Genomic DNA, 16,232 nt, shown 5'->3' with positions numbered 1-16,232 from the left:
TATTGTGTAAATAGTTTTAAATTTCTATAATGGCCAATTTTACTGCTTTTATTAACAAATTGGGCCTTTTCATTTTTCATAGTAGCTTGATCGCCCGCTAGCCTAGAATTACGACTTTTTTAACAAATGACTGTTTTTTCCTTTTACTCTTGCTTTTGTGGCCAAGTTTTTGTAGTTTTAGCTGAATTAGCCATTTTAACTTTCAGTCACAAATTTTTTCCTTCCAACTACATGTCAGGTGCCATTTTTGAAATCTTTTCGTGTTTTTCCGAGTTTTCCGACCCCCTTCGATAATAGGAGACGAGTTGCAGCTAACGGAAAATCTCTTTGTATTGGCTGATGCCCACAGAACTTCGCTCCCCCCCACATACGTCACAAGAATGAAGTACACAGAAGGGAATTACAACTACTTTTCAACTAGTTTTAAGAGAGAGAGCTCTGCATCGCCACAGGTCAGTTTTTTGTTTCTTTTGTTACAACTTTTTCTTTTATCTTAGCAAGACCCACTTTGTTGGTTATCATCTTAATTTTCCTTTATTTTAATTACAGATTTTCATTACAGATTTCTACAATATATAAAATTGTTAATCTTTAAGCTTGCAGGCCCAGCCCGTATGTTTTTTTATATTTAGGACTAATAGCAGACCGCTATTTATTTTTGTTTTTATTTTTATTTTTATTTTAGTCTAGATTTAAGATGTTTCGGAATAGTTTTAACATATTTTAACACCTTAATGTGTCATTTTGTGCGGACGCGTCGGGAAATTGGAACAGAGAATTGAGACTATTAAAATTTTCCAAGACACTTTGTCTAAATTAAAAAAATTTTGTAGCGAAAAAGTTTCAATTGTCTGTTTCGGCGAAACGCGTAATGGGGTTAGCTTGATTCGACATTCAAACAAATTAAATTTCCCTTGAAAAGCCAGTTTGGAAGTCGAGTTAGGCTAATTTACCATTTTCCGCTTACTTTTTTATCTGATTCTGTTTTTTAATGTTTTACATGTTTAATGGTTTGATTTTTATATGTATTAATTTTTTAAAACGTGTTGAACTTTTTGGAGCAACAGCTCCTGGTAACTTTTAGGCAAGCTTACTACAATTTCTATTTTACTATTTCTATTTTGCAGCATATTGCACAAGATGTTTTCTAGACCAAATTCAATATTGTAATTACTACCTTGCTTGATATATATATGGCTTTGCATTTATTGACTCAATCCTTTAACCCATAATTTTTTTGCTCAGAACAGGCCATCCCTAGACAAGATTTGATACAAAGGCGAATTTGAAAATTTTTGGACATAAATGATTTTTGTTCTTAACCAGTTCAGTTACATATGTAAATGATAATTGTTATATCTTAATATTGTTTATATATTTATATATGTACTGACCTTGGAATAAGAAAATGTAAAATATGATTTAATTCTCCTTTAATTTAAAACTTGTGTTATTATTATTCTGCTCATAACTGAATTAGTAAATAATAATGTAAGCACAGCTTGTGAACAATAAATTCTTACAATTTAATCTAAACGCTTGAGGGATTTTCCGAAAGTGTATTTTATATTCATGTAGCGTAGCACTGAACTTATCACATCTAAATCATCATCTGATTCATTATATATCTACTTAGCAATTTTGTAAATATATGTTTTTGTTACTAATTTCCAATTATAGATCTTGGTACTGTTCTGTTATCAGGACCAGGTCCACAAATGTATGTGTATGTACGTATCTGTGTGTGTACACATATATATATGTACGTGCATACACTTTTGAATCTAGTCCTGATAACAGCAGGGTACCTAGATCTTTTCTGTGCAAAGTTGAATGTTTTAATATCTCTAATTCTGCTTAGCATAAAGGATTTTCATTGTACATACTTTTTTGTAGAATAATTTTCAGTTATGCCAAAACAACTTTTTTTTTTCTTTTGTATGCTTCTTTCATTCTTATATATTAATAAAGAATAATATATGTAAGAGGGTCAGTACATGTATACAGTATGAACGTGTTTTGGAATTAAATTCTTTCCTTATCAATCATCTCTTAAAAATCTACATACTTGTAAAAAGTAGCTGAAACGAGTTTTGCCACTCACCTGATTATAAAACATGGTTGTATTTTGATATTTTTATTTGTAATCATTCGCATTAAAATAATGCCATACACAATTTTATAATTCGTACATTGATGTTTTTAATAAATGATTCATTTCAGGTATCAGGAAACAAAATTAGATTTAGAAGAATTTCAAGAAAGTAGCAGAGAACTTGAAGCAGAATTGGAAGCTCAGCTAGAACAGACTGAATCACGAAATAAAGAACTAAAATCCCTTTCAAGCCGTTTGCAGATTGAATGTGAATCACTCAAGGTTTATATTACTTTTTTTCTTAAAAAATTTTGTAGTAGGTTGCACTTAATGTGATCATATTTGTCCATGACTATTTTGATAACATGAAACGATGAGAAAAGGATGGCTTTCAAAATAGATAACTAATTTAGAATAAAAAGAAACAAATAAAAAATCTGAAAATTTTTAGATTTTATGTTCTGCCCAAAGGGGCTTTTTTTTAATGTTTTGTGTGTTACCTTTATTTATTAAATGTGATGTTCTTTGCACTTAAATCGTAAAATTCAATTCGACAGCAATATCACAAAATAATTATAAAGAGCATATCTTTAGAATTTCTGATACAATCTCGCACGCTGGAGATAATTTCCCCCCCCCATTCAGTGTTGCCATTGCTTGCTTTGAAAGCATTCAGTTTGTTAATCAAAAATTTGTTTAAGTTTTACAAAATATGAAATAGCTAATAAAACAAATTCCGTCTTCCAGATGTGCCCATATTCGAGTGGAGGATTACATCATTAAAAATTTGATGGCTGTTGATATCGTTATTTTATCATAATGCAAGAAACATACATACATTTATGCAGATTCTTCATAATTAATTTCTTTAATATAATAGAGGGGGTTAATATTTAGTGAAAACAATATGAAAAGTGATACAGCCTTTTAAAGTTTTCAATGCAAAATGCCAAAACGAAATTAATAGTCCTTCTGCACCCTTTGGGCTAGTAACCAGAAAGATATAAATAGGTGATTTCACAACATTTTAATTAGGAAAAGGGAAATAAATGTGTTTATGAACAATTCACAGTGTCTTTAATGCAAAAGTTGATTTATGAACAGTTCATAATATTTCTGGAGCCCTACCAATAGCTGAGTGGTAAAGTTACTGAACGCTAGTAGTTCTAACCTTAGTTCAATTCCAGGATTACAGCAGGCTGTATGAGTGTTTTCATGTGTTTTCCCATGTGTATATGAGTCATTTTCCATTAGAAAAACCTCCACAAAGGTATTCCTTCCCTTAGGTATACAGCCTTAGTATGCTTCACAATAATTAAAGAAACCAAACATTAAAACGTTTCTGGAAATAATTTCACCAATGATGAACCCCTAATATTATAATAGTTGGTGGCATTCTTTGTTTAAAGAGATCATGGCAATGTAAAATTAAAATTTAGGCACAAACTTGTAAATGTTTTCATGTCGCCTTCCCAGAAACAGAGTAAAGGGGAACACTCTTCTGAAGAAGAGTGTCCTGTATCTGCCTGCCCTCAAAATTGATAGATTTATTCAAAATCTATCCCAAACTAAAGTTGCTTTCTTTGCTTAATTTTAAATGGTTGTTTAAAATCAATCTGTTAAGTGATTTAGTCTCTTACTTTGTGATATTTCTCTGTAACTTGCCAAATTTTTATTTTGACCTTATTAGGTGACTTTACTTCAGTTTAAAAAAAATATTCTTTAATATTTTGATCATATTAACTTAATTGTAGATCACAGTAAGCAATGTATTTTCCATGTTTTTTTATATATAAATGGATGGCAGTTCGATAACTGAATCTTGACAACTGAAATAAAGTCAAAGTACGAAAATGTTTATTTTACAGTAGACTGCAGGTTTCACAAGGTACAAGCAAGGCTATTTATTTAGTTCTACAATCTAATTATTATATTAACTTGACAAACATTTCTTAAATCTAGTATCCCATTTCAGAGCATTTGGTAAGCTTACATGCATGTTCACGCTAAGATAATTTATTAATTCAAAATTCCCATCGTAAACTTGAGCACTTTGTTATCCGCTTTTAATTAATGAAATTTACATTTGTTTATATGGGAACACATAAATGTGATATACAGTCAAAAGTCGTTAATTCGGACACCCATAATCTGGAAGGATCTATAATCCGGACCTCAAAGCTACAAACTTTCTGTGCGTCGCATTGACGCATGCGCGTAAGACTTTTACGGCTACGAATATAGATGTGTGCATGAGCATAATACATTTGTGCTTGCATGTTTAATGTATAACGGATGGTATAAGCAAAGCTAAAATTATCTAATTCAGTTAATGTTGCAGATTGCATTGTTCCTGAATCTTCGAATTGGATCCGGCTTATAATTTTTTGCAGACTGTTAGAGCAATTTTATAAAAGTAAGCTTGAACTTACGATTATGTCAAATAGAATTTCCGATATATATTTACTAATATGTAAAGGATCTACAAAGCAAAAGTATGGTTCGAAGTCCATTAAACAAAAAGTGGAATTGCTGCAAAAAATGGATAAAGGCATATCCTTTGTTTCTCTAACCATTCCGAAATCTGTTTATCAATTTCATGCTGCTCTGCGGTGGGGGATGGGGGGAAACGCCGCGGCACGCAATGAATTGGAAGTTGATCTATCAGCACTATCCTTATCTTCAGGGCAGATGTTTTTATTTTATTTGGCTTATAATTCCTTACTAAATGTAGTATTTCATCTCGATGTACTCCGTCTTTGATATGATTTAAATCAAATTCCTCGTCATTACAATTCACTTCCGATAGTGAAGAAAGTGACACAGAGGTTATTGAAAACGAAAAAATTTCGATTGACAAATTAGTCGGTATTCTCGACACAGCAATTATAGGACTTGAACAGCGGAACTTTATAACTGAACAAGAAATTATGTCTGTTTATAGAATTAAAGAGAAAGTATTATCACATAAAACAAAGCAACTTAAACAACTTACATTGAAAGAAATGTTCAATAAATTAAACAAATAAATATGAAGTTTTTTTTTTTTTTTTTTTTTTGTAAATTTTGATACCCTTTAGATCATAATTGCTCTTTATTTCATAAAATACAGTTTCATATTTTTAATTTTATAATTTCTGCATGCCATCTTACTAGATTTAAACTGATGATCTATAATCCGGAAAAATCGATAATCTGGAATTGCCGAAGACCCAACGAGTCCGGATTAACGACTTTTGACTGTATAATACTGAATATTTCAGGACAAAGTATCACATTAAAAATTCATCATGTAACTGGAATTCCTGGTTCTTCAGCAGCAGTCTAAATGAATATGATTAAGTTGTACATATTGCTGAAATTTTAAGAACTCTTTAATCTGAAAAAAAAATGTCATAAAAATATGTTTACATAATAACAGAGTATTTCATGACGACTTCTCTTAATTTCTTCTCTTACATTTTGATTTGAAAAAGGAAAAAGTCTTTGATATGTTTCTACAAATAACCAATAGTTGTGGATATCTCTCAACAAATAACCAAATGATATGTTTCTACAAACAATGAATAGTTATCTTTTTAATGCGAATGCAAGACAGTTTCCCTACAAAGACCTATATGAGAACTTCCCTTTGGTGGATAGCTATCACGGGCTTCACTTTTATCAGATCATTCACATGTTGGCCCTGACTGTATTGCATAAATCTTTCTATAATATGAACTGTTGTGAAGAACCAAACTAATCTTATTAACATCTTTTTACGTTTTACTCAAAAGCTGCATTAAAAATTATTTTTAATATTCTAATTGTAAAAGAAGCAAACTCTGAAATAAAATTCTAAATGAAATTTTATGAAGACAAAAGAACATTTGATTTAGTAACCTTGTACAATCATTATTAAAGCATCAAATATTCAAAAGTTTATTCCGATAACATTATAATTTGTACAAACTTAATATTTTTACACAAAATATTATTTACGCATCAAATAAAATACGTATTATTAAATCACATTCTAACAACTGATACTTATTGATTGTGGTAAAAGAAAATAAGAAATCGTAAAAACACAATATTAAGAAGATTCAAGCATTGCAGTAAGAATCTAAACAAAGTGTTATAAAGACTAAAATATATCCAATTCTGTAACCTCATATAATCATTTCTAAAGCATCCATTTTCGAAAGCCTGATTTATGACAAAACTGTAACTTATACATATTCTAAATGCTTAATATTTGACGATTGATACTTGTTGATTTTAGTAAAGAAAATTTCTCTCTATAATAAGAATCTTTAAACATGATTGTAAGAAGAAATAAACAATTACAATAAAAATCTAAATGACATTTCACAAAATAAAAATATTTGTGATATAATGTTATATAACCTGTACTAAAGTATCAAAACAGTGTTTAGACATTAATTCAAATGCATTACTGAATTTTCATATTTTTTACTTCAAGGGGAGCGGGAACCTAGTGTCTCTGCATGTTATCTTCTTGTTTGTGCAGCTTTCAAAATTATTTCTGTCTTTGTGAATTTTCAACTTTATTTTTTATGGTACTCCTTTTTTATTATTGCATGATTATAAATGAAATAATAATGCAGATATGAGTGAAATAATAAGCAGATATCTACTTTCTTAAGCTTAGGAATTAGCAGGGGTAAATATTTTCACATTTGAAATTTGCTATATTACTGATTGATTAAGTATTCTATATTTCTTTTTCTTTCTTAAAATTTTTATTCCATTTATTTGTTATCTTTTATTCTAATAGTTTTTCAAATACGAAAGGTATAAAAAAAATAACTTTCATTTCGAAATAAATAAATTCTTGCTTTATACTTTAAATTCTTTCATCTTTTTTCACTATTAGTTTTTTCTCCCTTTTATTTTAAGTATATTTTTATACTTTTGTAGTTTCATTATTCAAAGATTTTTTTAACTCAGAAAGTCTATCTTTTAAAGCTCATTTTCATTAATGTTTGAATTTTGAGAAAAATGAAAGTGTAAATGCATACAAAAAAAAAAGTACTCTTTTTCTGTTTAATGCTCTCTCTTGTTCCTAAGCAATTATCACCATAGGAGTGTCCCCCCCTCCAATGGTTGGGCCTTTCTGTGAAAGATTAGGATCAAAGCCTGCAAAGAAAGAAAGAAATCGGCATTCTGCAAGAAGCCTTGACCCCCACTGAGTAAAATAACATCCAGGAAGTTTTATTTTAACATAAAATGATTTGCAAAATCCAAATGGAATTGATTTTTAAGAATTTTTCTTAAGTTCTCCTAGAAAAGGAAGTTAAATTGGATACAACAAATTAGTTTCTTAAATTACTGTAGTATTGCTATTTAATTAAAAAAAGCTCAATCCCCCCCCCCAAAAGGATGTGTTTTACATTCCCCTTGAAATATACCGAGCATGTGAAGATAACTGCCTACTGGTCCTCGTGGCAATTAAGATATTAGGATAACAGAATCACTTGTGAATGTCAAATATTGAAGTACTTTGTTCAGGTTTTCTAATATTGATAAAAAAAATATCTTCTCTGTTCAAGTCATAAATACTGATGTACAAGAAATTGGCAGTATGAATATATGGACAGAAAGATTAATTTTGCCAACATATTATGCTCTAGCGGCCAATTTTCCTGGATACCTAAATGTTTTAATATTACTATAAATTAAATTTAACATGGTGTTGTGTTCCAACTTTTGCAGTATTAGTGCACCATGGAGATAGATAGCTCCTAACTATGGGTATGAACCACATAGGATTATTTGCTATCCCCACGGAGTGTATCTGTTAACTGCAAACCCTAAGTGGGGGAGGGGGGGATCAGTAGTTCAGACTCTATTTCTATGTCTAAATTTAGAAAATATAGACCTAATACAGTTCCTGAAATGCAAGAGAATTTAAAAAATAATATTAATAATAATAATGTCATAAAATTATCTATTTCATATACAGTCAAAAGTCGTTAATCCGGACTCGTCGGGACTTCGACGATTCCGGATTATCGATTTTTCCGTATTATAGATCATCAGTTTAAATCTGGTAAGATGGCATGCAGAAATTACAAAATTAAAAATATGAAACCGTAATTTATGAAATAAAGAACAATTATGATCTAAAGGGTATCAAAATTTACAAAAAGAACAAGCTTAATATTTATTTGTGTACTTCATTAAACATTTCTTTCAATGTAAGTTGTTTAAGTTGCTTCATTTCATGTGATAATACTTTCTCTTTAATTCTATTAAACAGACATAATTTCTTGTTTAGTTACAAAGTTCCGCTGTTCAAGTCCTATAATTGCTGTGTCGAGAATACCGATTAATTTGTCAATCGAAATGTTTTCGTTTTCAATAACCTCTCTGTCACTTTTGTCGCTGTCAGAAGCAAATTATAATGATGAGGAACTTGATTTAAATAATATCAAAGACAGAGTACATTGAGATGAAATATTACATTTAGTAAGGAATTATAAGCGAAATAAAATAAAAACATCTGCCCTGAAGATAAGGATAGTGCTGACAGATTAACTTCCAATTCATTGCGCCGTGGCATTTCGGCATTTTCCCTCCGTGCCGCAGAGCAGCGTGAAATTGATAAAAGAGATTTCGGAATGGTTTGAGAAACAAAGGATATGCCTTGATCCATTTTTTGCAGCAATTCCACTTTTTTTTAACTCTTTCACATCGAAATCGCCCGTAGCGCCCGTTCATTCAGGCAACGGCAAACCGCCCCAACGCCTCGTTTATTTTCTACCTAGTTCTTTCCCCTCCACGTTAGTGTATGGCTCATTGGTTTCGCGTGTTGTTAAAAGACATGTTAATCATTCTTTTGAAGCAAATAAAGGAGAAATACGGAAAGCTATTGACGTTCGCAGGTGCAATCCGGCCCTAAGGTGAAACTGCGCACAATGGATGAATGGATGAAACCGCAAAAGGGGGAAAGGAAAACTATTCCAAGACAAATTCGTAAACACGGGCGTTTTCGATGTTTGTTGAAAACAGATTTGGTCGTCTCTCGATGCGAAAGAGTTAATGGACTTCTAAACATACTTTCGGTTTGTAGATCCTTTACATATTAGTAAATATATATCGGAAATTCTATTTGCCATAATCGAAAGTTCAAGCTTACTTTTATAAAATTGCTCTAACAGTCTGCAAAAAATAATAAGCCGGATCCATTTCGAAGATTAAGGAACAACGCAATCTGCAACATTAACAGCTTAGCTTATACCGTCCGTTATACATCAAACACGCATGCGCAAACGTATTATGTGCTTGCGCGCATGCATATTCGCAGCCGTAAAAGTCTTATGCGCATGCGTCAACGCGATGCATGCGCAGAAAGTTTGTAGCTTTGAGGTCTGGATTATAGATCATTCCGGATTATGGGTGTCCGAATTAACGACTTTTGACTGTATATCTATTTCATAAAATCCCAATCGATTTCGAGGGCAAAACAGGTTTCCCTTCATCAAAAGCAAAAAATTTTCATCAGCAGGAGACCCATCTTGCGAGCCTACCAGTTGATGACTTTAAAAACATCAGCCACTTCAATGGTTGGTGGTCAGACGTGATTGTGATAGACTGGCTTTCAACATATCCTCTAGATTTGTGGAGTGCCCATACTACTGCTAAGGCTACTTTTTCTATGGTGGAATAGTTTTGTTCTGATGTCAGCAAGGGGCTGGCATATTCTATAGGGTGGTTCTTCATTTTTCTCCCTTTGTAGTAACACTGCTCCAGTGGCTACATTGCTAGCATCTGTGCGAATGATAAAAGGCTTTATTCCATCAGCTTGCTTAAGAATCGGTGGGCTAATTAATTTGGATTTCAGCTCTTGGAAAGCATTTTCCTATTGTGGTTCCACATTCCACATTGCTTTCTTCTTCGTTAAATTCGTTAGCGGTTTGGCTATTTGAGAAAAATTTTAAGTATATCGACTATACTAGGAACAAGTTTGTACAAACGATTGCACTTGCTTAACAGTTTTCGTCGATAGCATATCTGCACTGGCAGCGGTCTTGTGTGGATCAACAGCTATAGCATCCTTAGTAATGTAATGGCCTAAATATTTCATTTTTTCACAATAGAAGTGGCATTTCTCATGGTTAGCATTGAGTTTAAATAACGATAAACATTGGAAAACTTGCTCTAAGTCAGATAGATGCTTTTCGAAGCTAGATAACAGCACAATGATATCATCTAAATATGACAAAGCGAACACATTATTCAGGCCAGAACAGAACTTATCTATCAATCTAGAAAGGGTGGCAGGAGCGTTTCTCAATCCGAAGGGCATTTGGGTAAATTTATATGTACCAAAAAAGCAAACAAAAGCAGTCTTATTTTGATCTTCTTCAGCTACTCTCACCAGATGATAACCTGACCTAAGTCAATAGTTGACGTATAAGGTGTGTTGGTTTTGCTTCATTCAACAAATCATCTGTACGTGGCAAAGGATAAGTGTCTGTCTGTACGTGGCAAAGGTTAAGTGTCTGGAATGGTCTGAGCATTTAGGTTATGATATTTAGTGCATAACCGTTCTTTTCCATCTGCCTTGGGAATCAGAACCACAGGAGAGGCATAGGGGCTTTCACATTATTTTATGATACTTTGTTTCAGAAGGGAATCAAGTTCCTTTTTCAACAGTTATTTCTTACTTGGGCTCATCTGATATAGAGGGACTGAAACAGGGAGTCTGTTTCTTGTGTTAGTATGATGTTCAATGAATGGAGTGGCTTCTCCCCCTACTTTGAAGACAGTGTGATATTTGTTAAGCAATGCATCAGTTGCAAGTCATTGGGATGTAGTTAATTGTTGTCCTTCATTTTCCCGTAGTTGGTAATTGTTTACAACAACTGGGATTTCTTCCAGTGCTTGAGATTGATGAGGTTTCACAAAGCTATATTTTCTTTGAAGTTCATCAGAAAAGTTCCACTTATTTTCAGCAAGATTTAAAACAATTTTAGCTTTTTGAAGTCAATTCCTACAGAGTCGAGTTATTTTTTGCATCAGGCAACACAAGGAGTGGAGTTTTGAACTCTCTGCCTTCAAGAAGAATAATTTGTTCGGTACGATTTTTTTCAGATACCAAACCATCAGCGAAAGACACCTGTAGTGTTGTCTTTTCAAATACTGCATCTTGTTTCTGCAGAATATGATAGAAGGATTCACTTGCGATTGAGTGACTAGCACCACTGTCGGCGAAAGCTGTACCAAAAACACCACCAGTACTAATTCTTAATATACCACTAAACTTATATATTTATATATATATATAAGGCAGATACAGTGCCCTTAAAAACTTAAAAGAAGACAGATTATATTACATATATTCTTGTCACTTTAAGGGTATTGGTTTGTAATATATTTGCCCAGTCTTGACCTCTGAATTAACTGCTATATGTTATGCCTTTTCCTTCATTTAAACTGCACTGTAGGAAATACATAATTTGATACGTTAAGTGCCCTAAACATTTTTTGACGTGCAGAATACAGTAGTTGTTGATGTGACAAGCTAAATTTGTACTTGAGGAAACAAAGTTACCAAATACTTTACTGCTATGTTTCCATACATGTGGAAATAAAAAGCACTGACAGATAGCACAGCTAAGTTTGCTATTGAAATATCCAGTCAGATTGTTCTTTGTAAAGATATCAGTATGGTCATAAAGCAGAATATTGTCAACAAATGGCAGCGATTTTGGGACATTCATTTTTATATCAAGTTGAGAAACTTATAATCTAGTGTGGAAGAAGACTGGGAGACTTAGAAGCCAAAGAGAGGACGTTCTTTGTCTCAGCTCAGAATTGGCCACTCTCATGTTATATATAATTATTTTCGAAACCTGACAGCGAGTCCATTTGTATAAAGTGTAATTCCCCTTTGTCGGTGTGTTACATTTTAGTAGAGTGTGTATATTTTAAGGTCTTTCATTTAAAATATTTTAATTTCTCTGACTTACCTCTTGACAATTTAATCGGAACAGTGTTTAGTTTTAATCTATTTCAGTATTTGAGAGAGATTGGTTTTTATTATTTAAGTTGAATCTTTTTAAATAGATTAATTTTTAATATCTTTACTATATGTATTGATATTTTATTTAGTTTTATACTTGCATTCATCATGTGGGTTTGATGCAGCCTATTTCATTTTTTTTAGGGATTATGTGTTTGGTACATCATAATCTCTTAGATTATGCATCAAGAATCTCACCAACCAATTAGCCTGATTATTAGCTGCCCAGTGGCTATAGTGCTTAGTGACAATGACTGCCATAACAATGGGACTGGGTTCATATCCCAGAGAAGCTATATATTTTTGTAAGTGTTATAGCATCTGTGCAGCAAGGGAACACTCAAAACACATAGTGAGCTGAAAGCTTGAGAGCTTGTGGTAGGAAAAGAGGGGCAGGAGACCCTTGGACCGTCCTTTGGGAAGGGGGCTTTCTCTCAAAATTATACCTCTATGACCAGTGGAGAAATCCTGTGACCCATCCACTTTTACGTTCTTCTTACTAAATTTTATCTGATGGCATAAAATCTGGAAATATCTGAAATGAAATTCAATGATTCTGGATCTTTGTATTGTACATGTATAATGATATTCTGTTTACATACTTGTTCAAGATAATGGAGAAATATCTGTTCTAAAAGTTTGCTATGTAATGTAATAATAGTTTTTTGAAAGAATTTTTGCTAATTTACTATTTTTAGGACAAACTGCAAAAAACACAGGTGGACAGCCAGACACAAATAGCAAATCTTGAAGAAGAATTGTCACGTGTAAAAGCAACTCGAGATGATTTGCAGAAATATATTAGGGAATTAGAGCAATTAAATGATGATCTAGAGAGAGCGAAAAGGTAACTTCTGTAACTCAAATTTTAAAATGTAGAGCCTAATATTAATTTTATCTTTTTAACTTATTGGGAAATTTTGCATTTTATATATTTTAAATCCTCTTCTTCCTTGGAATCTTTTTTTTTTTCATTATATTATTTTTTATAGGGCAGCAGTATCGTCACTGGAAGATTTTGAAGCTAGATTGAATCAGGTATTTATAACATACTACAGAATGAAATCATTCTTTGTATGGTAGGAGAAAATATTTTTTTTAGTGTGATTACTGTGATTATTATTATTCCTACATTAAAATTAAAGTGTTTTGGTGAACACATTTTGTTTAAATTTTTGTCTTTCCAGGCAATTGAAAGGAATGCCTTTTTAGAAAGTGAGCTTGATGAGAAAGAAGTTTTGAAAGTAACAGTACAAAGGCTTAAAGATGAGTCCAGAGGTATAGAACTACATTTATATTACAGAAAGTTTATGAGATAGTAGCTGATATAGAGTTGTAAAGTTTTTTTATGTCCATAAATGTTGCTGATTTTAAAAATCAGGAAAATTTAGTACACTAGTTAAAAAAAAAAAAAAAAAAAAAAAAAGCTAATCAGAAGGCCTCTTAAAATTACATAGAATTCTCAGATACAGAATACATAAATGAAAAAATTATCTTCTAGAAAATGTGAAGTGAAATTTAGATAGTAAATGCATATTATTGTTCAAACTGGAATTGGTAATTAAAATGCTTAATTAACAAAAAATAAATTTAAACAATTAAAACAAGAGAATGATTGTTGGTACTATAGAAAGATCCTAACTTTTTAGGAGGAATTGAAATCTTTCCATACAACCACCACCAATTCATGAGGATCGCATTTTGTCATTTTGCATTTCTTCTAACTTTATGATTTATTTTTAGAGGATACTTGAAAGAGATGAATTTCTAATGCCTACTTTATAAGATTTATGTTAATTTTTCTAACGGTTCTTTAATTAAAAGTTACTTTCCTGTCTTCCTGAATTTCAGCTTACGCTTTCCAGCCAGAACGTATTTCAGAATCGTGTTTGAATGCAAATGAGGAGAAGTATTTAACTGTGAAATTCTGCTGACTTCGTGAGCCAGGGATTCTGACTAGCACGTGCTCGGCTTGTTAGGCTACTTTCTCTCTTAAGCTATTATTACACTCAGCTGTATTTTAGGCCCTTGATAGCTTCACATTATTTAGCATTAAGGGGCCAACTCTGTTAGAATCTTGATAGTTTTGGCTATATCTTATTAGTTAGATTAGTTGTTTTAGTTCTTAGCTTCCTGAATTCAAACCCAAGTGGAGGCTTTATTGTAACTCCAAGAAAGGAGTCATCTGTTAAACTTTATTTGGAATAGTAAAAGGTAATTTAACCCTTCTCAGGTTTTGTTCTCTGTCTGATGAACTCAAGCGATTATTTGTCTATCAGTTCTTAAGATTCCTCACTTCAAATGTAACTTTGAAGTACACAGGTTGGAATCTTGCAACTTTAACAGGATTTAAGTAAATATAGCAGCAGTCAGGTGAGGCTCACCATTAGAGGCTGATAAAGCTGCTTTGTAGCCAGTAGAGAGTTTTATGTTTATTAACCCATTATCTTATTATTATTTAGTTTCATTTCTACATTTGTCAGCTTCCACGAGTATCCAAATTAGTTCATGTGTTCTTAAGACAGGCACTTGGCAGCTGCAGCTTATGTCTTGCTATTACTTCTGTTAACATCTGTGTTACTTATTTCATGAGAGTTAGTGAGAGTTTGAAGGCCTGAATGAAAGCTTTTATGCTATTTTTGTCTTGTAATTAATTACTTTATTTGAACTATTGTTTCTGATATTCCCATAAGCTATGTAGATATATTTTTTACACACGGGCTGTGTTGCATTAATCTGAAAATTAAAAATGGAGATTTCTTTTAAGTTGGAATTACCGTATTTTCTGCCATATAACTTACATCTATAATTTCAAGCTACATTTTAAAAATTTTTATGTATATTTGCCATATAACGTGCAAGCAATTCTTCATGAAGAAACTTAAAAAATGCATGTGCAATGCTCTTATTTTTTAAGGTAACTTATTCGAACATTTGTTCCAGCCTTTAGAACACTGGTAAGTTCTACTGAAAAGCAATAAGGGGAACAATATGTGTGTGGGTTAAATGCTGGAGGGAGTAAATATGCCGGCAAACAGAATGGATTGTATTCAATGCAAATGTCCGAAAGAATGCTATTGTAGAGCATTTCCAACCTGAATGGATTCATGGAATTAGTTAGATGTTCCCCCTACCTAGAGAGAAAACATCATTTAAAGCCAAGATTTTTAGTCATTAAAAGCCAAGATTTTCAAGTGAAAATCAAGGGCTTTACTAAATCGCATTTGCTTTAGTTGAAATACAGTTGATATAGTGCTTCTTTTAGTAGTAAATATGGCTCTCACAAAAAGAAACAAACATGGTGCTGGATTCAAATGCAAAGCCATTCATTTTGCGAAAGTAAACGGAAATCATCCTGCAGCAAGGATGTTTGGTGAAAGATGGAACTAATAATGATTATTTATTTATGGATCAAAATAGCAATGATAATGAAGATGAAACAAAATTTGATGATATGCCTGAAGATATAAGGGAAGACAAACTCTTCATGTTTTCCGATAATGGAAATGTTTAATTTCATAAAGTACATCATTTCTTTTAAATAAGCAGCATTTTGTTAATGTAAAAAATCCAGTTTTTTTCCTTATTTTTAAGCTATCATTTTTATATCCAGCATATAACGTGCATCCATGGATTTCGGTCCTGTTTTTTTTTTTTTTTTTTTTGGGTATTAAAAGTGTGTGTTGTACAGCGGAATATATAATATTTTACTTACACACTTTAAAATGCAATGACTAACTCATCAATCAAGTCATCTGACTGTCTTTATGTCCAGCAGTTAACAGCTAGAGTAGGGTGAATCCGTACACCTGTGTGACAAGAATTTATGAATTAAACAATAGTGTAGATATATACCATGTTACAAACTGCAGAGCTAAACTTTCATTTTACATCTGTATTTGTGAAATAGTCTCATTACAGTAGTCAAAGATATCTTTTTCTGTACCATTAAATTTGATTTGCCTACTGTTAAAAAAACCAGATCAAAATTCAGCAACTGTTGCTGAAGAGTTCTACTGGTATACAGATGGAATATGTGACTAAAGCAGCATTTATACAGAGATTGTTTGTACATTTTTAGAATGAATTTGTAAAAAGCAGATG

At 32.0% G+C, this 16,232-nt stretch overlaps 1 protein-coding gene across 2 annotated transcripts in view; it reads left to right on the top strand.

Moving 5' to 3' along the window:
* Positions 1-16,232, top strand: part of LOC118202402 (nuclear distribution protein nudE homolog 1-B-like) — a 51,561-nt gene that overhangs the window by 12,067 nt on the left and 23,262 nt on the right. For both annotated transcript variants that reach the window (XM_085819025.1, XM_085819024.1), the window contains exons 3-6: positions 2,224-2,377; positions 12,827-12,975; positions 13,121-13,166; positions 13,316-13,406. In XM_085819025.1, the coding sequence (XP_085675151.1) occupies positions 2,224-2,377; positions 12,827-12,975; positions 13,121-13,166; positions 13,316-13,406 (440 nt within the window). The remainder of the gene's footprint in view (positions 1-2,223; positions 2,378-12,826; positions 12,976-13,120; positions 13,167-13,315; positions 13,407-16,232) is intronic.

This window comes from Stegodyphus dumicola, chromosome 6 (assembly GCF_044657685.1).
Source record: "Stegodyphus dumicola isolate Sdum_Otavi_A_Nest chromosome 6, ASM4465768v1".
Taxonomy (NCBI): domain Eukaryota; kingdom Metazoa; phylum Arthropoda; class Arachnida; order Araneae; family Eresidae; genus Stegodyphus; species Stegodyphus dumicola.
This window is presented reverse-complemented; position numbering and strand designations above follow the sequence as displayed.